A 21,495-nucleotide genomic window follows, 5' to 3' on the forward strand; every position below is an offset into this window, starting at 1 on the left:
TTCAGTCGTGGGGTTTGAACCTTGGGCTTGGGCACAGTCCCTGGGCTCTTCAGCTCAAGGCTAGCACTTTACCATTTGAGCCACAGCACCACTTCTTACCCAGCGCATTAAAAAAAAAAAAAGATATGTATACAAGAATGCACCACACTTAACCATTTATGTGGCAAAACACTGGAAATATTCTAGGCAAGGCAGGCACTCTACCACTTGAGCCACAGCCCAGTCCTTAATATTAGAAACATTTAAGAAGCTTTCAGCAGAGGTAAGTAATGTGATGATAGGTGTGTAAGATTGAAGAGACATTGAAAATGATGTTTACTAACTACATGGGGGAAGGGGTCTAATTAACTGAGAAAATAATAGAAATCACAGATATGAAAATATGGAAAGTATGCTCTACTTTGTAAAAACTGAATATTTTCAAGAGACTAAGCCCTGAAATGTACAGATGAGAACCCTACAACATGCACACACACACACACACACACACACACACACACACACACACACACACACACACACACATTCTTCTAACCATTTTATGCATAACACTATTAAGTACTTTGTATGTGGACAGTGTTTCTAAAGAATTTTTGAAATTTCAAAACTATGCTATTTTCTATCACTTTCCCTTAGGAATAAAGAAAAAAAAGATATTTTTTAAAACACAGTGTATTGTTGCACAGCCACCCCAATCATCCATCTCCAGAACTTTTTCATTCTCATGAACATAATTAAACATAAACACTACCTTCCCATTAAAAGAAAGAAAGACTCTTAATCTTGGAGGGAGGGGGAGAACCTCTTGCAGAAATGACTCCTCTGAAATGGTAACTCCTCTGTGTATCTTTTTTTTTTTTTTTTGTCAGTCATGGGGCTTGAACTCTGGACCTGAGCACTGTCCCTCAGCTCTTCAGCTCAAGGCTAGTGTTCTACCACTTGAGCCACAGCACCACTTCCGGTTTTCGAGTGGTTTATTGGAGATAAGAGTCTCACGGACTTTCCTGCCCAGGCTGGCTTTGAACTGCGATCCTCAGATCTCAGCCTCCTGAGTAGCTAGGATTACAGGCATGAGCCACCAGTGCCTGGCTCCTCTGTGCATCTTAATAACAACAATAAAATTATATATATATATATTATATTTTTTGGGGGGGGGTCCGGTCGTGGGGCTTGAACTCTGGGCCTGGGCGCTGTCCCTCAGCTCTTCACCTCAAGGCTAGCGCTCTACCACTTGAGCCACAGTACCATTCCCGGCTTTTTTCTTTTTGCTTATGTGGTGCTGAGGAATCGAACCCAGGGCCTCAGGCATGCAAGACAAGCACTCTACCACTGAGCCACCTTCCCAGTCCTAAAATTATATTTTTTAAAAAGAAAAATAGTGTGTATTTTTACTGAAATGCTCCTTTTCACTTTTTCTATTTTTTTTTCTACTAGGATTTCACAGTGCCCTTTTCTCCATCATCTACACTGAACGCTAGTGGTTGTCTGCTCTTTTTCCTAGCATGTTGAATGTTACTTCTCTTCGAACACGCTTACTTTCCACTAGCAGTGATTCCCTTCTCTTAATCAAGTTTTCAAAGGATTTTTTTTTTTGCTAGTACTGGAATTTGAATTCAGGGCCTTACACTCTCACTTCACTTTTTCACTCAAGCCTGGTGCTCTGCCTCTTGAGTTACACCTCTATTTCTGGCTTTTTGCTGGTTAATGGGAGATAAGGGTCTTTGATTTTTCTGGCTTTAACTGCAATCCTCAAATCTCAGCTTCTTCCTGAATAGCTAGGATCATAGACATGAGCCAGTTGGCTTTTTTTTTTTTTTCATAGTCCAGATTGGCCTGGTATTTGGGATCCTGCTGCCTAGCCTTCTGAGTGATGGCATTACAGGTGTGCACTACCACACTCAATGGCCTGTATGGTTTTAGGCTACTTTAAGTACCATACATAAATGGAACCAATATAGTATATTTGCCTTTATGTGACTGGCTTATTTCACTTAGTATAAGCTCCCTATGGTTCACCATGTTGTAGCTTGCGTCAGGATTTCCCTTCCTTCTGAGGATAACATTCCATTGTTTGGCTCTTACCATGTCTGTTTATCCTTTTACTCATTGCTTCCATAAATAACATTGTGAGTATAAACTCTCTGAGTGATATAGGCCTCCAGGTGAACATTATCCATGCAGGATAATAATCTAGCCAAGAATGGAAGGATCTATCTGACCTTTGGACCCATGAACCAGAGTGAATGTTTACAGTGTCAAGCCACTGAGTTGTGTTGTTTTCAATAAAGGAATAGCTGACATAGCACTTTTTGTTCTGCTGGTTCTGGGGCTTGAACTCGGGGGCTCACACTCTTGCTTGGCTTTTTTCTGTTTAAGGCTGGCGCTATACCACTTGAATTACATCTCCACTTCTGGCTGGCTTTTTGTAGGTTAATTGGAGATGAGTCTTATAGACTTTTCTGCTAGGGCTGGAAGCTGGGATCCTCAGATCTCAGCCTTCTGAGTAGCTAGAATTACAGGTATGTGCCACTAGTACATGGCTGATACAGTTTTTTTGAGATTGATTTTCCTGTATAGCCCAGGCTAGCCCAAAACTCACAATCCTACTCCCTCTGCCTCTTGAGTGCTGGAAATAAGGGTGTATACCATTATGTCCAGCTGTAAATTTGTTTTTGATATTACAATATATTAACGCAAGTCAGACAACTATTATGACATCCTTCTTCAGCAGGTGCTGGTCATCTAAACATTACTGAGTTCAAGGAGGGATGAGGGCCTAAGAATCAACAATATTAAAAATATATATATATATGGCTCACCCCATAATCTTAGCTACTTAGGAGACTAAGATCTGAGGATCTCTGTTCAAAGCTAGCCTGGGCAGGAAAGTCTATGAGACTCTCATTGCAAATTAAGCATCTAAAAAGATTGGAAGTGGAGGTATGGTTCAAGTGGTAGAGTGCTAGCCTCAAGAAAGAAAGCCCAGGGACAGAGCCAGGGCTCTGAGTTCAAGCCCCAGGTCTGGCACCAGAAACAACAACAACACACAAAAAAAGATTTGTGCATCACTTTATTTCTCTACCAGATGAAGAAGTTACTGTGGTTATGTTAAATATGAGATTTAGCCTCTTAAGAGCTTTTTTTTTTGTTGGCCTTGAGGCTTGAACTCGGCCTGAGTGCTGTCCCTCAAGGCGAGCCACTGGAGCCACAGCACCATGTCTAGTTTTCTGGTGGTTAATTGGAGAGTCTCACACTTTCCTGCCCAGGCTGGCTTTGAACCAAGATCCTCAGATCTCAGCCTCCCGAGTAGCTAGGATTACAGGCGCCCGGCCAAAGAACACCTTTCTTCATGGAGCACCCCAAAACAACTGCAGAGAGGCACGGCCCAGGACCCCCCCCCCCCCCCCCCCCGTACCCCACCAGCCACCAAAACTGGTGTTGACCTTGGCGTCCCAGCTGTCCCTGACCCAGCGAGATCTGTCTGCGGGGTGGAGGGGGGGGGGTGTCACCTTAAACTCGCACCACCTTAAAGAGCCAGCGGGCGGAGCCAGGCGGCGGTGTTGGTCACTGGCCCTCCACGGACTGCGAACCCCGCTGCCGACGGGCCATGGCCTTGCTCCGGGCCGCCACCTGGGGGCTGTTCCCCCGGAGGGGCTACTGCTCCCGGGGGTCGCAGGTTGGGCGGGTCCCGAGCTTCCCAGGGTCCTGAGATGCCTGACCCGCGGGGGTGGAGCCCCCCTTCCTGTGACGGGACACCGTCTCTCCCCTGCAGGGCCAGCTCAGCCCGAGCTTCGTGGAGGCTCTGAAGATAGTTGTGGGGGACCCCCACGTGTCCACCGCTGCCGCCGTCCGCGAGCACCATGGGCAAGACGAGTCTGTGCACAGGTACCGGGACCCGGGGCTGGGGGCGGGGAGGGCAGTCCTGGGCCGCGCCCCTCGGCAGCTGTTTTGGGGTGCTCCATGCAGAAAGGTGTTCGCCGGTGGCTCACGCCTGTCATCCCAGCTACTCAGGAGGCTGAGATCTGTCAGGATCGCGGGTCAAAGCCAGTCGGGGCAGGAAAGTCCGGGAAACCAGAGAACTGGAAGTGGCGCTGTGGCTCAAGCGGTGGAGCGGGCCTTGAGCTGAAGAGCTGCGGGACAGCGCCCAGCCCAGAGTTCAGGCGTTCTGTGCCCCTGCGGGGACCTGACCTGGGTACCGTCCCCTAGGTGCCAACCCCCCGACGCCGTGGTGTGGCCCCAGAGCGCGGAGCAGGTCAGCCGGCTGGCAGCCCTGTGCTACAGCCAGCGCGTGCCCATGGTCCCTTTCGGCACGGGCACCGGCCTGGAGGGGGGCGTCTGCGCCGTGCAGGTACTGTGGGGGGGACGGCGGGGGGGCGCCCGTCCCTCCTGAGGCCTGGGCTGGGACCCAGTCATCCCGACCCGCCTGCCCCCAGGGCGGTGTGTGCGTGAACCTCACCCACATGGACCGGATCACCGAGCTGAACCCAGAGGACTTCTCGGTGGTGGTGGAGCCCGGGGTCACCCGGAAGGCCCTCAACGCTCACCTGCGCGACACTGGCCTCTGGTTCCCCGTGGGTAGGCCGGCTACCTTTCCCTGCCCGTCTCCCCGTCCCCCGCACCCTCCCCGGGCTCGCTGGGGGCTGGGCTGGGCCCCGGGCTGCCCTCCCCAGCGGTCTGCCCTCCAGACCCAGGTGCAGATGCCTCTCTCTGCGGCATGGCTGCCACCGGAGCCTCGGGCACTAACGCCGTGCGCTATGGTACCATGCGGGACAACGTGCTCAACCTGGAGGTGGTGCTGCCTGATGGCCGGCTGCTCCACACTGCGGGGCAAGGGCGCCATTTCCGGTGAGTGCCCGCTGCCCTGGGCCGGCCTCCAAGAGCCCACTCCCGTATGGATGGGCCATACTTGCCAGGGGCCACTTTTGGTCCTGGCGTTTGCTCACCCCTCATAAGGCTGATAAGGAGCCTGGGCCAGTGCCTCTGGCCTATAATCCTAGCTACTCAGGAGGCCGAGTCTAAGGATCCCAGTTCAAAGCCAGCCCAGGCAGAAAGTCCATGAGACTCTTTATCTCCAATTAACCACCCAAAAGCTGAAAGTGGAGCCATGGCTCAAGTGGTAGAGCCTTTGCTAGCCTTGAACACACAACAACAACAACAAAAGGACAGCACCAGGCCTTGAGTTCAATCTGCAGGACAGACAGACAGACAGACAGACACACACACACACACACACACACACACACACACACACACACACACAGATTTAGATGGGGTGGACAGGGGCTGGGAAACAGCAAGTTCTATGATGGCAACTGGGGTCTGGGAAGGGCCAGCCCAGACATGGCACCTTGGGGGTCAAACCTCTGGGCAGTCATTTCCCAGGACTTGGGCCAGGGTACTCAGCTACCTTGTGTCCCTGGTGTGCAGGAAGAGTGCAGCTGGCTACAACCTCACAGGGCTCTTTGTGGGCTCTGAGGGGACCCTGGGCCTCATCACATCTGCCACCCTGCGCCTGCATCCTGCCCCTGAGGCCACAGTAGCCGCCACCTGTGCTTTCCCCAGTGTCCAGGCTGCAGTGGACAGCACTGTGCAGATCCTCCAGGCGGCAGTGCCTGTGGCCCGCATTGGTGAGTCAGGGGCTGGGCAGTGGAGGTGGGGTCCACAGAAGAGGCCCGTCTCAAGTCTCAAGGCCTGGCTTCATCTCGGCCATCCCTTTTCCGGGTCTCAGAGTTCCTGGATGATGTTGCAATGGATGCCTGCAACAGATACAGCAAACTGAACTATCCTGTGGCTCCCACACTCTTCCTGGAGTTCCACGGCTCCCAGCAGGCACTGGAAGAGCAACGGCAGCGGGCAGGTGTGCTGGAGAGGGTAGGGTTGTGCGGCCCACCTTAGTGTCAAGCCCCAGGTCAACCTGTCTCCTCCCACTGCAGAGGCGATCATTCAAGACAACGGAGGCTCCCAGTTCTCCTGGGCCCATGAGGCTGAGGCACGCAAACAGCTTTGGACAGCACGCCATAATATCTGGTATGCACTCCTGGCTGCGTCTCCTGGCTGCAAGGTAAGCCCGGGACTGGAATGAAGTGGGGGTCTGCACTTGGGCCATAAACCCTTTCCTCAACCCACCACCCTCCAGTATATATAGAACAGTGGGCTGAGGCCCCCTAGAACTAGGCTGGGCACCAGAATCCAGACTACAGATTGTCCTTACCCAGCTGCTTCTCAAATGCTGTCTAGAGAGAGATCAGAATTGTCCTAATGCTTGGGAGTCCTCACAGAAAGCCTCACTCTGGGCTCTCTTAGCAATTGGAAAGAAAGGGAAGGAATCTTAGTGGAAAAGAAGTAGTTCACACAACCTGGAAAGGAAGGCTGGACAGGAAAGCTGGACTCCAGGCAGGGCATGCTGATTCAGTAGTGTAGGGTGGAGGGAATTTGCACATGGTTGAGGCTGGGGATCCAGGGTAAGATTGAAGGCTTGGGCTAGCAAGGTATGGGGCACACACCCAGGCCAGTCATCTGGAGAAGAGCAGGCTGTTTACTTCTGTGAAATCAAGAGCTGAAGCTAGACTCTCCGTCCCATCCTTAACTTTGATCACAGTGATCCTTTAACTTCAGGCAGGCAATAGATGATGGGAAGAAACTCACTGGCCTGTCCTCTGACTCAGGGCTATTCCACGGACGTGTGTGTGCCCATTTCCCGGCTGCCTGAGATCCTGGTGCAGGCCAAGGAGGAGCTGAAAGTCTCAGGACTCACAGGTTCTGCCCACTCACTGTTGTACTGAGGGAAGCACTAGAGCTGCCGAGTGCCTGGGCCAATGGCAGCTCTATTCTCTGGGCCCCCAGGAGCCATTCTTGGGCATGTGGGTGATGGCAACTTCCACTGCATCCTGATGATCCACCCAGATGATGCTGAGGAGCTCCATCGAGTCAAAGTCTTTGCCGAAGGACTGGGCAGGTAGGAGCTGAGCTGGGGAAGGAGAACGGAGGGAAGGCAAAGGGAGTCGGAGACGAGGTCGCTGAGAGCCCCCTCTCATGGCATTCCAGGAGGGCACTGGCACTCCACGGGACGTGCACTGGGGAGCATGGCATTGGCATGGGCAAGCGGCAGCTGCTTCAGGAAGAAGTTGGTGCTGTGGCCCTGGAGACCATGCGGCAGCTCAAGGTCACCCTGGACCCCCTCGGCCTCATGAACCCAGGCAAGGTGCTGTGAGAAGCTTCAAGTGCTTGGCCTACAAGCCTCCAGACCACAGAGCCCTTGTTCTGGAAGTTTCCTTTAAGCCTCCAATTCTGCAAAGGATGGACAGTGGGTATGCTGTCAGCTGATGTTGTATAGCAAGGGCCTAAAGTCAGAGGGAGACAAAGTGAGCCCCTCCCCACTCCTCTTGCTGCCCTCAGACATCTTTGGTTCAGTGGATGGCCGAGGATGCTTAACTGTTTTTTTTTTGCCTGTACTAAGGCTTGAACTCAGGGCCTGGGTACTGTCCCTGAGCTTTTTCCCTCAAGGTTAGCATTTTATCCCTTAAGCCACAGCTTCACTTCTGGCTTTTTGGTGATTTATTGAAATCTCACTGACTTTGCTGCCTTTATGATGCTCAGATCTCAGCCTCCTGAGTAGCTCTGATTACAGGTGTGAGCCACTGACACCCAGCTCCTCTCTGCTCTTACATATCCCGTCCTGGCTTGGAGGGATGTCATGGTCACCTGAAGACTAAGATCACACCCCTCTACAGCGGCCTCCCCACCACTAGGCCCAGGATCCTTCATCCTACACTGGACAGGAATACTCCTTTCCTGGAATGAGGAGCTCTTCCTTTCCAGTTAGTTATTCTTCTTGTTTCCGCCTCTCCCCCCCCCCCCCCCCAGGTTAATCTGTACTCTACTTGTCATGTCTGGGGAGCAGTAGGTAGCACCTACATAGCCACTCTCCTCTTCAGATACTGACTTTTGGCCACTGTTTTGAGCCTTGTCCTCTGACTTACAGAAGCTTGGGGAAGATGGTGGTCTCAGGCTGAACCCCTGCCCTTGGTGGGGTTTTGTTGGTTGGTTGTTTTTTGGCAGCCTCCCCACGAGGCCTTAGAATATCACACACATTCTGGAAGCTGTTGCTTCATTAGAAATAGAAATGAGATCCTCATCCTTGTACCACACCTCTCCACGTTGCAATGGATGGCATTACCAGCTTTTGCCCTCAAAGTTAAGTTCTGTCCACCATGCAGCCTGCCTGTCTCAGGATCCCCCAAGTCAGAGCCCATCTAGAGTAACTTGGCAGTTGTTTCTATTATGCCCACAAGAGGGCGCCTGACACCATCTGCTCTGGGCCACAGCTGCCCAAAGCTCTTCTGTCTACATCGTGTAACTCCAATCCCTAGTCTTCTCACCTCCCAGGATGGGGGTGCATGGCCAGCTTCTAAGTCCCCCACCCCTTGCAGGTCCCAGGAGCTCACAGAGCTGTTCATCTCTCCCACCCTGGGCCTCTGGCCCCCTAAGGAAAGGGGCTAGGCAAGGGATGCGGGAGCCAGAGCAAGTGAGCAGCAGCAGCCTCCAGATTCTGGAAAGCCCAGGCTTTCTCTAGAATCCCCTCCCCACTCTTCCCCTTTGGCTCTGAGGGGAGGCAGCTTCCTGTGGCCTTCTCAATCCAACTTCAGTTCCTGGGATCCCACCTCTGGGTGCTCTCAGACAACAGTGACAGTGACCTGTGCTTGGGGCTGGGATATACCAAGGATTTTGGTGGCAATCATCAGCCCTCTCCCAAGCCACTGCAGGAAGTGAACAATCCAACTATTGATCCAGCCTCACCCTGTAAACAGCCCCCTTCCCCTTCCAAGCATAGTGTAGCCCCTTCCCCGGGCCACCATGGCAACTGAGCAGAGGCTGTCCCAATTTGATGTGCCTTCCAGTACCTGGCAGCTAGAATTCGCTCAGAAAATGCCATTTCCTAACAGTTTCTTTTATTAAGAAAAATTCTAAACATACAGAACATTTGGAATAACCAGCACATTGTTCTGTGAAGGTTCAACAGATATTTTTTGCCTTACTTGCTTTGTGCGTTGTTTGGGGGGAAACAAACTGGGATTCAGATTATACATGTCTCAAAATCATTCACTATCTCCTTAGAATAAGAGCATTCTTCTATGACTTTCCACACTATTATAAATGGCTGTTACATGAACGGTTTCCAGGAGGGCTTGTGTCCAGGAAAGCATGCTGGGCCCCCTGGTGGAGGAGCTGAACCCACCTTTGTCTCTCCGCGCTCACAAAGGTGGGGGAGGGGAGGGAACACAAGATTCTGGAGAGATGCTTTCTGGATGGAGTGACAGATACCAGCTCCACTTGGGAAGCCCAGACAAACCCTGTCCCACCCCCATACCAGCACTTGGCAACCTGGATACGAACTCAGAAGACAGCAACCAGCAGAGGGCTGTCGTGTGCCAGGTGGGAGCTGAAGTCCCCGGGGGTGGAGATGAACACTGTCCCTGAGAGCCTGGAATAGCACCCAGTGTGGGCCTCAGCTTTGTCCCACCCAGCTCCCAATCACTGGGCTCAACCATGGCGCTGCCAGGTCCTTGCTACCAAGGTGGGCGCACACAGCCTCGGATTCCAGGCCCAGGGTCAGACAAGGAGATTTCCTTCAGAGCTGGGCCCTGCCCCGCCAGTCTTGCTGGTGGAATTAAATATAGAACAGGGAGACACAGTTGCTAGGCAGAAGCAGGAGTTGCTGTGAATAGAACAGTGCCCTTTGCAGTGACAAAGCTCCAAGGAAGCCCGCTGCACATGTGCCAGGTCTTCAGGGCCAATCTTGACCTTCATGATGGCCTCTGGGTTGCATGATTTTGTCCCCACTTCACACACGTGGAATCTGAAAGCAGATGAATAAAGCTGTACCCCCCGGGGATCATTCCTTCTTCCAAGCAGAGAGTCCACACGCAGAGGGGCCCATGTTCTGACAGCAGTGTTCCTGGGTTTCTACTTCAGGCAGGTCCGACACCCAGGCCCCCAAACCTGTTTCTTCAGTTCTTTGACCATGTCTCCGGCCTTGCCCACTGGCTTGCAATGAATGCCCTTGTACAGAGTAAGTGAGGTGGGAAAGAGACTCAAGATCCAGAGGCCCTGGTGGCTCAGTCCAGACTTGTGGGTCTGGTGGACTTGGGCCCCGAGGCCACAGCAGAAGCAGGCCTGGGAAGGGTCAGGCTAGAGGTGTGGAGTCTTCTCCCTTCAGCTTTCCTTGGCTGGTTCTGTAGGAGGCCCTAGAATGCAGCTTCTGGAGCTTGGCTCTGAGACAGGCCAGGCATGTACTGCTACCCCCTGCCCTGAGCTTCTGGCCCAGGCTGCTGTTTGCCAACTTTTGAGAGCTTGAGTAGCTGGTTCTGGTTCAAGGGCTCTGAGCTGGCTCAGCTCCAAACCCAGGCCTCTTCCTAGGCCTCAGAGAAGCATGCCGCCCATGAGTCAGCACTTAGATGAGAAGGCCTGACAGAGCAACAGGCAGGCAGAGCAGAACATGGCACAGGAAGCAGAGGCTTCAAGAGAGGGGCTGTGCTGGCACCTGGTGTGTGTGTGGGGAACCCACATTCTCCAGTGGTGGCAAGTTCTTTGCCCTGCAGATCTCTCCAGAAAAGTTCCATCATGATCACTCCACAGATGATGGCAAGTGGCTTCCACAATGCTTAAGTCAGCATGTAGGATGCACACCTGAACCACCGCTTCCTTCTGCCCAGGTACGGCTGGATGAGCGGTACTGCTGCACCTTCCAGGCAGCTGAAAAGATGCTAAGGAGGTAGGTGTGTGGGGGGGAGGGAGCATGGGCCTTGCCCCCCATTTTTCACTTGTATAGCAGTACTACATTAAAATAAAATCACACAGTGCATCTTTTGTTAGACATTATTTTAATACCATATCAAAACACCTTGACTAATGAAGAAAGGTTTTCTCCCAAGCTTTGAACATTTTTTTTTAACATTTTATAATAAGTTTTTTTTTGTGTTTTAATATATAAATACAGAAACCTATCTTGTATGGGCTGATGCCACGTATGAACATCAATGGCTAGAATGTTCTCAGAGAGCCTGAAAACGGGTAGTGGTACATGTTTCTTTAGTAAAGTCTTTTGCTTGTCTGTTTTAAGTTTTCTGGGGGGGGGGGGGGAATCTGTGGGGGGGGGGGAAATCTGTAAGGACCTAAGAAGAATGTTCAGACATTTTTGCAGTACACTTGTGATTGTTAAATCCTCTGAACTGACCGGAACCAGGAGGCAAGAAAGGGGAAGACGTGGGAAGGGGGCGGGAGAAAATCCTGGCTGGTCAGCTGTTGGTTCTGTTTTTGGCAATGAAATCATGTGGCTATCAGGATTCTTAGGGGAGAAAGTGCAAAACTAAGCCAGAAAACAAATATGGAAAAACAAAACCAAAAAACAACCCCAAACTCTCAAGGTAGAGAGGTTGGTGATGCAGAGAGCCAAGTGGGGCGCTGGGCAAAGGAAGGGACTGTGCCGCCTGCCGTCGGGCTGGCAGCGAGGACATGGCTATGTGTGGTCTGTCACTGAGTGGGTTACAGCTGGGCAGCAAACAGCAATCTGTAAACATCACGAGGGAAAACACCAGTCGACACTAGACTTTTTTTTATATAATTTTTTTTTTTTGTAAACACTTTGAAGACAGACCCACACACTTTTCAAAGGTGAAAAAAGAAAATGCCCTTTTCCCTCCTGGGCGGAGGGTGAGGGGAAGGATAGCAGTAGATTCACTCTTCTCTCAGACTCGCTCTCATCTGACTGGGTGTCCTCGAGGAGGAAGGAGGACCGATTTCTGGAAGTCAGTGCAGAAGGGGTGCCCTGTTCCTTCTGGGGGTCCCAAGCTCAGCTCTGTCCAGTGTCCGAGGAGCCTCCTCCCAGGAACAGGGGCTGTCTGTCCCTGTATGAGTCAGAAGAAGTCAGCTGTGCTCCGTCTGGCTGAGGCCACTGCTGCATCCCTTGGTGGCAGCAGCACGTCCCCCCGAGGGCAGGCTGGCGGGGTGTCTGTGGTCCCCCCGAGGGCAGGCTGGCGGGGTGTCTGTGGTTCGGTCCAGGCAGGTCCCCCAGAAGCCAAGCATCATGCTGGGAATTTGGCCCGCGCCATGCGCCAGGCTCCACTCCCTCTGCCTCACTCGCGCCCTTGCTTTTTCTTCTCCCCATGCCATCAGATTTTGAGGTGAAGGTAAAAAGAGCAAGTGTCCCCGGTTTGTCTGACATCATCAGCTGTTCTGGGCATTTACTTGGAATAAATAAAATAAACCTAACAAAAGAAAACAAAATAGAGAGAGCAGAAAGAAAACAGGCCCCAAACCCTTTGGTTGTGAGATAAGGAGATAGAAATAAGCTTTTTTTTTCCCTTTCCTGGAGCTTGTGTTTGTTTAAACCAGAAAAAGAAAACGTTAGCCCAGAACTTAGAAGGAACAGGTAGGGCGAGGGGCAGGAGAGTGCAGCCAGCAGTAAAAGTGCCCTGGGAAGAAATGGTGGGGTTGGGAGGAGGGTGTGGCCTGGTCTGCTGCAATCAGGGCCCTGTCCTATGGGACAGAGGGGCCAAGTCTGGCTTGGAGGCCTGAGAGTCCTCTGCAAGCGGAGTGAGGGAGGCGGCCTGCAGGGGAAAAAGCAGCTGTGAAATGAGTGCTGGCCAGCCTGTGTCGGACAACACACAGATCCCACAGGCTATTCAATGAGTGCATGTCCGTAAGGCGACAGGAAATGATCCAGAGAAGCAGACTCTGAGAGGTGAGGGAGAACGAGCCTATCTGGCTGTAAACCCAATGCCCAGCTAAAGGCTCATCTGCTTCTCCCCAAGCTTCCTTAGGGAGATTTGCTTTAGATGTTTGGATACACTGGTCTTTCCCCAACTAATTCCATCTCTTCTGCGGGCATGTTTATCCTATCACAGAAGATCTTTCCACTTCTGGATATAAATCACTGTCCTTCCCTCTGCTCTTCCTGCTTTCCCTCAGAGAAGCACGTCAGAGCAGCCCCGCTTCCCCACCAGCAGGCCTTCAGCAACTTGACCCCGAGCCTGAGTCTGCTCAGGTATGGGCTCACCTTTGAGAGGAGTCGGCAAGCAAGCCTGGCAGGGTCAGTCCGCAGGGTGTTCCGGACAAGATCTGTTCACTTCAAACCATGAGTCTATGCAGCTGTGGGTCAGAAGGGGTGCCAGAGGAACTACTTTAGCTCCTGCCATTGGGACTCTCCAGTGTCAGACTTGGGAGAGGGTTTTCAAAGTCTCTCCTGAAAGGACCCCAGGGGAAAACCACCCTGCCCGCTTTCTGCAGCAGGGAGAAGGGACTGGGCAGGGGGGAGGGCGGCCGGTACAGGCTCAGGGGGATCTGGCACTGTAGGAAGGATGAGTAGTAGCCTTGAGGTCCTTGTGCAGGAAGCTAACCAGTCGCTACTAGGGAGAAGGCGAGGGAGCTGGTGAGCGCTTGGGAGGCTGGTTTGATTCCCGGCTGTGGGGTCCTATGAAAGCCTCCTCCTGGGTTAAGAGAGCAGCTAGATGGCTCCCTTCCCAGGGCACGCCTTCCAAGTCTACCACGCTTGGCTACGAAGGTGAAAGGTGCCCAGGCCCCCGAGCTCTGACATTGCTGCGTAAGTGAGCCAAGGGCGACTCCCTAGTGTTTGAAGACTGTCTGCACCAGAGAAAGAACAGTAATTGCCCCAAGACAGAGACCAGACATCTGGTAAACTAACATCTGGGCATTTTCAAACATCAACTCAGATCATCTGCATATGTTGCCTCAGGGCCAAGGTATTTTTTTTCTCCTATCTCTGGTTAGTGCCCCCCCGCCCCCAGGACACCTCCAGACTAAGAATCAGTTCTCTAGACCAGTTGTGCCCAGGCACGGCCACTGTCCTGTAGACCAGTGACCCCAGGTTGCGCTGGGGAAAGCCTGTGGTGCCAGGCAGCAGTGCTGAGCTTGAGGAGGAGAGAGCAGGTGGTGGCCACGGGAGCACAGAGTGTCCTCCTGTCCGGGCAAGGAGGTGTCTTCTTTCCAGTTGGGAACAAGAACAAGGTTCCTCCTGGAGGCCGAGGACAAATCTTGGCCCTGCTAATTATAGCAGTGTGTGCCCACAGGTAGCGGCTCTTGCTGCCTCTTGCTCCTCCGGGGAGAAGGGCAAACAAGACAGCAAGGACACCCTCCATGTTGCCTCTCTTACCCTTTGGAGCAAGGGGCTCATGGAGGAAGAACAGCCAAGCTCCAGGTGGGATCCTGAGTACCTCCGACCTGTGGGGCTCCATGAAGCAGAGCTGGACCTCTGGCTTCACCTATGTCTTGCCCTTGGGATGCTTAAACCCCCTGTCAGCACAGTTGGATATACTGTGCCCCTAAGAGGCCATCCTATGGCCAAAGGAGACCAGATGGCTGGCGCCGGAGGTCTGTCCTTAGGAGGTGCCACCCCGCCAGGCCCTCGTACCTTTTGTGATAGATGCACAGGCAGGGCAGTCTGGCTATCGTGTCCCCCTGAAGCAGCTCCTCCAGGCAGATCACACATTCACCCGCATCTTTAGTCAGCACATCATCTGCAAGGGAGACAGGGAAAGCGGACTAGGCAGGAGGGGACACAGAGCAGACACAGGTCTAGGAACTAGGTGGATGACATGGAAGCCTGAAAAAGACCTTCACCTTAAGACCCTTTGGCTTTACCCCATGGAGTCAAGATACATGTACCCCACATGGGACCCAAAAAAGGCAGCATGATACAAGCAGTTTTCTTCATGTAGACTTTCCCCTAAATATATACATATACCAGGAACACTGCTCGAGGCAAGAGCAGACTGCAACTTTCATTTTACTCCGAAATGCACTGAAAGGGCACGAGGGGTCTCTTGGTAGATGGCATGAGGTTGCCGGTGGTGGATATGTAGATGTTTACCGTACGTTGCTTTCAATATTGCTTTACTTTTCATGATCAAATATAGAAGCAGGAGGAAAGCTGGCCTAGTTTTGAGAGCGAAGTCAACCTATAGACATTCTTAGCCATTTCGTCCTTGCTCTCAGTCTTGGGCATCTCACCCTGACAGGCTGCAGCCCGTGTGCTCTTTCCTGCACCCCTTGGGACTCAGAGCGCAGTGGCATCATTGACAGGGAACAGCTTCCTGTGCGGCAGGGGAGCCGAGTTTCCCTCGCTTTCCTCTTACAAATGGGTAAGGCAGCTCTGAGCCTCTGACATGTTAGACTCCTCTGGATCCAAACAGCACAGCCTCTCTGACCGGCTGTGTTCATTCCTCATAGGCTATCTATCCGGCCACAACCCCCATGGCCTCCAGAGGCGACAGATTTGGGGACAGGGGAGGCAGAGATGGAGATTCAGCTGAAGGGCTTTCTTCCTCAGCAGGACTAGACCTAAGTCTCCTCTCTCTTCACAATGCAGGGAGAGGCAGGGGACAAAAGGGTGAGTCATTTTCCTAGAAGTTCCAGGCCTTCAAGACTTGTGCACCTGTCAGTTACACAGCCTTTCCTAGTCATTTCACGAGTGATTTTCTGTGCTTTCCCAAGCAGCCTGGGTCAGGATGCTGATGGGAAGAAGTGTGCAGCTGCCCTGCCATGAGGGGGGGGCACCATCCACTGGGAATGAGGCTGCAGAAGGCCACATGGAGGCTCCCCGGTATAGTGGGAGAGACTTGGAGTTGGACCACGTGAGGGAACCGACAATGCCCACATCTAGCCCAGCACCCAGGAAGCAGCATTCTTCCACCACAAAAGGCTTACAAGAGGTGGGCTGGGTGTGAGCTGAGTAAAACTTCCTGTCCCAGAGCTCTGGGAATCAGCAGTTCCCAGGTATCTGGGGGCTAGACATGAAGTCTGGCTATGCATCAGACTTCCGCCCTCGTCTAATATGGGCGCGGGGCCCACTGCTAGAAGGAAGCTCTGGAGGGGTGAAGGAGAAATACAAAGTCAAGGACTCTGAGCCAGCACATGTTGAGGCCCCACTGCAGATGGATTCAAGCACCCTTTGGCAAGCTCGGAACCCAGGATGGGGGGGGGGGTTCTCAATAAATGCTGGATAATGAGAAATGCAGGAACAAAGTAGATCAAAGTAGTCTTCGGGTCTGCTTTTCCTTGCTGCTTATCAAGCTGCTTCCAATCTTCTTGATACTATGTGCAAAGACAATCAATGTCTGCCCAGAGGAGGGGCTGGCCTGGCTTGGGGTATGTGTATGTGCATATGCAAACTAGATGGTGCCACTGTCTGTCCCTCTAGCCAGACTACGGACCAATCAGACAGCAGGCAAAGCCCTCTGGACTCATTCAAGTGTGATGTTGGGATGAGCTGAGGTGGAGGTGAGGGCGTACTTCTACAGTCTACTGCTATGGTCAGAAGAGGTATAGCGTCCCCATTTCTCTGGGCCAGCTATATGCCAAGAACTTCACATGTTCCAGGAAATCCTAAAAATCCAGAGTGGGGCCTTTGGGTAAACTCATGTAGCTGCTAAGTGGCCAAGACTCCTTCCAGACAGACTCCTTGCCTACTTCTTTCACTTCTCTTCTTACTTTGGGGCTGGAAACCACCACACATCTCACAGATTGCTTCAAATGTTCCCTTTTTGTGAAGCGCGCAGGGCTGTGGGGGTGGAGGTGGAGGTACCCAGATGCTGAGTGGATAAGGCAGCCTGAGAAGCAGTTTGGCATGCCAGGGCATGGTTGCCCCAAGAGAGCTCATATAACGAATTCCCCTAGGGACTTGCAGGGCTGCCAGTAGCTCAGGACTCGAGGGGAAGCACCCAAAGACACGCTTCTACTAACTGGCTGGGAGGGAAGTCTGACGGCCAGCTCTGAGTCGGCAGTGAAGTGTGGGAACATACACATTCATTCCCCTCGGGCCCCGTGGCAATAAAGAGAAGATAGAAGCCAGAGGAAGAGAGAACCCCAAGCACACAATGGAGTCCCTGGCCTCATTGCCAACTTAGGTGCAAGAGAGGAGTGCCGCTTCAGCAAGTACAAAGCTGCTGGCATCTGCTGGGGGACAGGACAAGCCAGCAATACTAGTGCCAGATTTTGTGGCTTCCTCCTTAGGAAAGCTGGGGAGCTCTACTCTCCAGACAAAGGAGAGATCCTAAGCAGAGGGTATCCCCTGCCAGCTGTAACCCATCCCAACATCCTAAGACTGTGATGTGCAATCTAATTGTTTTGTGGAGCTGGGCTATAAGGACAGCCCAGGGGTCTGCCAACTGAAGCATGGACCTGGGTTGTCCAACTCCCTACAGCTCCCCTAGTGCCCTCTCCTCTGGCCACAGTTTCTGGTTTTACCACTGGCACTGAGTCCCTGTAGGCCTCCCTCCCACTCCTCACACCCAGTGGTGGCTAATCTGGCAATAAGTACAGTTGGGTCAGCAGTGGCTAGGAACCCTGGGTAAGGACCCCCTCCCTGTTGCTCCCCTCACCCTTAGTAGAGGGAGACTTAGGACAGACACCTCCACAGCTGCCAGACTCCAGCCACTGCTCCAGCAGCTAACAATAGCTCTGGGCAAAGCCCCACTTGGGGCTGGGCCAACTCTCCAGCCAAGATTCAGCTACCCAGGCCTGAGAAAGGGAGGGCACATCCATCCCAACCATGAAAGACACAGGACTTCTACAGGAGGACCTGTTTGTTTGTCCAGGTGTCTGGCTCAGGGTGGACTGGCTCTACCAGGAGGCTTTTTGTAGTTAAGGAGGCCAGGTTCCCTTTCCTTTAAAGCTTATAGAACATTTAGAATTTCCAGAACCCTGAAGATGAGGCAGTTACCTTTGGCACAGAGGAGAAGGAGGGCAACTTGAGTCAAGAAGTGAGACATGAACCTGTACTCTAGAACAGAGATAAGGGGGTGGGGGTATCCTGAAGCAGAAAACATCAGCCCCACCAGATTCTCCCAGTTCAGAGGAGTCTTGGAACAGCACCCCTAAACTTTCTGATAACCCCATAGTGTCAGAAGTCTCTTCTGACAGAACAAAGATTAGATCTCCACCCCAGGACTCTGCTAAGTCAAGTAATTGGGCAGTCAGAATTTATGTACATATTTTTCAAGGCTAATTCCATGAATCTTAGGGCCACAGAGATGCTGAACAGGGAGAGTTGGTAAAAGGCCCATGGAAGCTATCCACCCATTTACCCAGAGGGCGCCCATCTCCTTTCCTCTCTCCTGCACAAGCACAGCACCCTCACCTTCAGAAGTCCTAGGTTCAGGGCTGCCAGGAAGGCCAGAAGGATAAGGGGTCTAAAAGTTAAGTTCTTTGGGTCTAACTCTCCCCTCCTCCCCCCATATCCACAAGCCTCCTAGCCAGGTATGTGTCTGGGAGTGTACATGCTCTGGTTGCATTGGCTGAGCCAGTTAAACCGGTCTTGCTTTTTCTAAGTAAAGAAAAAAAATCTGGCAGGCAGCTACTGGAGGCCTTCCAACCTTCTGCTCAGGCCAGCCCTTATAATAAGAAAAATACTACTTTCTATCTGCCTCATTTAGGAATTTTCTACTTTTTTTCTTTGATGGTTAACTAAATTTCAACTTATTCAACCATTACACATTTTCTAAAATTTTCTCCAATTGGTGCCAACAATTGTGAAAAAGGTATGTGTGTGTGTGCACACGTGCATGTGTATGTACACATGCACAGGGACCAAAAGTTACAGTGACTGTTTTTTTAATGGTGCTGGAATTGAGCCCCCTGGGCATTCTAGGCAGGTTCTCTACTATGAGCTACATCCTCAGCCTTCAAGTGACTGACTTCACGAGAAAACAGAACCTCCCCAACATCTGAGTGGGCTTCACCTTGTCCTCTTTCCAGAAAGAGTCTGAGAGCTCACACCTCAGAGATTTCATTAACTTTCCTTAAGGCCTTTGTTAAGGTTTTTTTTTCCCCTTTAAGTACAAAAGTAATATGAAGCCCACGATGTTGGGATCTTGAGGAATTTGGGTAGAACATGTTACTAACAAAATCAAAACAAACCCCGATTACCTTTATAATAACAATAAAAAATAAAAAGGAGAAGACTCGAAAAACAAAATAAACCTAGATCTCCTGACTTGGAAGCTTTGGCCTGTGACCCAGAGGGTCTTGTGCTCTATCTGAACTAGAACAGACCCTGGATATGCCTGGAAGACTCCACTCCACAGGAGTGTATCCTCCTACCAGCTGGCAAATGCTGTCCTGTTACTAGGAAGGTTTAGGTATCTTTAGACAAAAATGAAAACTAGTTATGAGGAGTTCACACCACCAAAGCCTCCTTTCCATATGAATCATGTGAACAGAGGGGCCAGACATTGATTCTAAAGGCACTTTAAGACACACTTCACCCACAACAAAACTGGAGATGAGTAGCCTCTCTGCTTCTGGTGGTAAAGACTGGCCTTTGAAGCTGGGTGCCAGTGGCTCATGCCTGTAATCCTAGCTTCTCAGGAGGCTGAGATCTGAGGATTGTGGCTCAAAGCTAGCCCAGGCAGGAAACTCCATGAGACTCATATATTCAAGAAACTACTCAAAAAAGCTGGAAGTAGTGCTGTGGCTCAAGTGGTAGAGCACCTGCCTTGAGCAAAAGAAGCTCTGAGACAGTGCCCAGGCCCAGAGTTCAAGCCCCAGGACAGGCAAAAACAAAAAATAAAAGAAAAACCCAAGACTGGTCTTTGCTAGAACCTAGAACACCTCACTCCTTTTCAAGCAGAGGTTGAGGGGAAAATGAGAAACAATTCAACAATAGTAATGGCTGTATCTCAGATAGCCAGCCTGCCCTTCCTCTACAGGACCCTCACCCAGCCTGCTGGTAGGGAGGCTCAGCAGCTCCAGACACACAAGTGTTGATACGGAAGAGGACCCGGGGACACTTTGGGCTGTCATGGGAAGTTCTCTGGGAAAAGAGCTGGAGACCTTCACCTTTCCCATTCTGTACATCGGTGTGGGTAACTCCTGGCCCAGGGTGGCCCTGAGGTTACTTTGTCCCCCCCCAGCAGCTCCTGTAAATTTCTCTCCGATGACTCCAAGAGCTAAGTTCTCTCAGGCCAAGTCCCCTCTGAAGCTCCTTTGTGCTCTTATGACAGCAAAGGCAGTGTCTACAGAGAGCTCTCCCCAGCAACCCAGAGGACAAAAAGGGCCTCAAAGTCTCAACACATTGAGGGCTGACGTGAATACAGCATTGGAGGCTATGGTTGGATGGCTGTGAGACACCAGGGAGACTTCTCTCTCTCCATGGTCCCAAGAAGAGACGGTCAGTGGGGACAATGATCATGTGATCCCCAGGGTCATGTAACAGCAAGTCCAGAGGCATGGCAGCCATCAATCCCCCCCTCCCCTCCCCCCCCCCCCCCCCCCCCCCCGGGAAAAGAGAAAAGGCTGCCTTCTGGCGAGGAAAGGAGATTCTGGACACCAGGTAGGATGTAACAGGAAAAGCATCACTGGAATACAGACAGGGCCATGTAAGCCCTATAGCTGCCCAACCTGAGCAAAGGTTATCAGACAGTATGTACCAGTATAAGTAGGTAGTTGACTTTTGGCAACTAGAATCTTTTAGCCAAGAAAGTAAGGAGGGGATTCAAAAATATGAAAGGAGCATCTCTAGTCTAAAACACTTCAAAATCAAAATTATTTTTTTGGTGTTGGGGATCAAATCCAGGGTCTTGCACACACTACGTAAGCACTCTACTACTAAGCTATGCTTCTGGCCCCTGAAATTTTTTGAGTGGTAACATGACATTCAAAGAGTGTCAGATTTTGGGTTTTCAATTCTAGAATTAGATGCTTATCTGGTAATACCTATGCGAATGTTCTACAATCATTACACCTCTGGTTCCAAGCATTTCAGATATGGGATACTTCATCTGTAGTAGGGTATGTTTTTAAGAGAACCAAGAGGATCAGACTTGTCAAATCCCAGGATCATCCTGGAATCAGAAATCTTCCTAGTCTGTGTGTGGAAAGGACACATACAATGTCATGAGAGTGTCCTCCAGGAAGTCTGTCATAAGATGGGGGCAGGAAATAAGTCCTCAGTCTCTTGGAAGTCTTTTCCTAGGTCCCACTCTGACTTTAATTCAAGAAGCTGGGCCTATACTGAGGGTAGGAGAGCACCCCCTCCGATCCATAGCCTGTTCTTTTAGAAGATGTAGTTCTTTGACAAATGTAGCTTGAAGTCTAAACATCTAAGAACCTAAGAATGGGAAACTAATGACCCCAGCAGCCTACTGATGGCCTTGCCTGACCTAGGACAGCTGTCCCTTCATAAGCACTGATGGCCAGGCTCTAAAGGGTTTTATCCATAGGGATTGCCATTCCCACTTTGTGGATCAGAAAACAGGCTCTACTAAGGTTAGTAACTGTTCTAAGATTATAGTCAATGAGTGGTAGAGGAAGGTTTTGAACTTAGATCAGTGGACTCCTAAATCCTTGCTCAAAGGACACCAGTTAGAGGCTGGGAATGTGGCTTAGTGGTGCTTGCCTAAGGGTTCTGGGTTCGATTCCTCAGCCATAAGTGGCGCTGTGGCTCAAGTGGTAGCCTTGAGCTAATGAAGCTCAAGGACAGTG

General features: G+C 51.4%; 2 protein-coding genes across 3 annotated transcripts in view; one reads left to right on the plus strand and one right to left on the minus strand.

Moving 5' to 3' along the window:
- Positions 1–3,590: 3,590 nt before the first annotated feature.
- On the plus strand, positions 3,591–7,306 carry Ldhd (lactate dehydrogenase D). The gene is made up of 11 exons (XM_042700918.1): positions 3,591–3,676; positions 3,773–3,885; positions 4,207–4,348; positions 4,434–4,575; positions 4,686–4,845; positions 5,428–5,627; positions 5,729–5,857; positions 5,934–6,061; positions 6,666–6,756; positions 6,844–6,955; positions 7,045–7,306. Exons 1-11 carry the CDS (start codon positions 3,608–3,610, stop codon positions 7,208–7,210), a joined length of 1,452 nt encoding a protein of 483 aa, XP_042556852.1. The 5' UTR covers positions 3,591–3,607; the 3' UTR covers positions 7,211–7,306.
- Positions 7,307–11,308: 4,002 nt separating this feature from the next.
- The window catches only part of Znrf1 (zinc and ring finger 1), an 85,698-nt gene continuing 75,511 nt past the window's right edge, over positions 11,309–21,495 (minus strand). The window contains exons 3-5 of one of the 2 annotated variants that reach the window (XM_042700841.1): positions 14,426–14,531; positions 13,055–13,146; positions 11,309–11,903 (exon numbers count right to left, since the gene is read on the minus strand). In XM_042700841.1, the coding sequence (XP_042556775.1) occupies positions 13,089–13,146; positions 14,426–14,531 (164 nt within the window). In that variant the 3' untranslated portion in view covers positions 11,309–11,903; positions 13,055–13,088. Of the gene's footprint in view, positions 12,264–13,054; positions 13,147–14,425; positions 14,532–21,495 lie in introns of both variants that reach the window. The other variant, XM_042700840.1, reaches the window with a different exon arrangement.

The sequence above is a fragment of the Dipodomys spectabilis genome, unplaced genomic scaffold (assembly GCF_019054845.1).
Source record: "Dipodomys spectabilis isolate Male_0828 unplaced genomic scaffold, ASM1905484v1 ptg000273l, whole genome shotgun sequence".
In the NCBI taxonomy this organism is placed as follows: Eukaryota; Metazoa; Chordata; class Mammalia; order Rodentia; family Heteromyidae; genus Dipodomys; species Dipodomys spectabilis.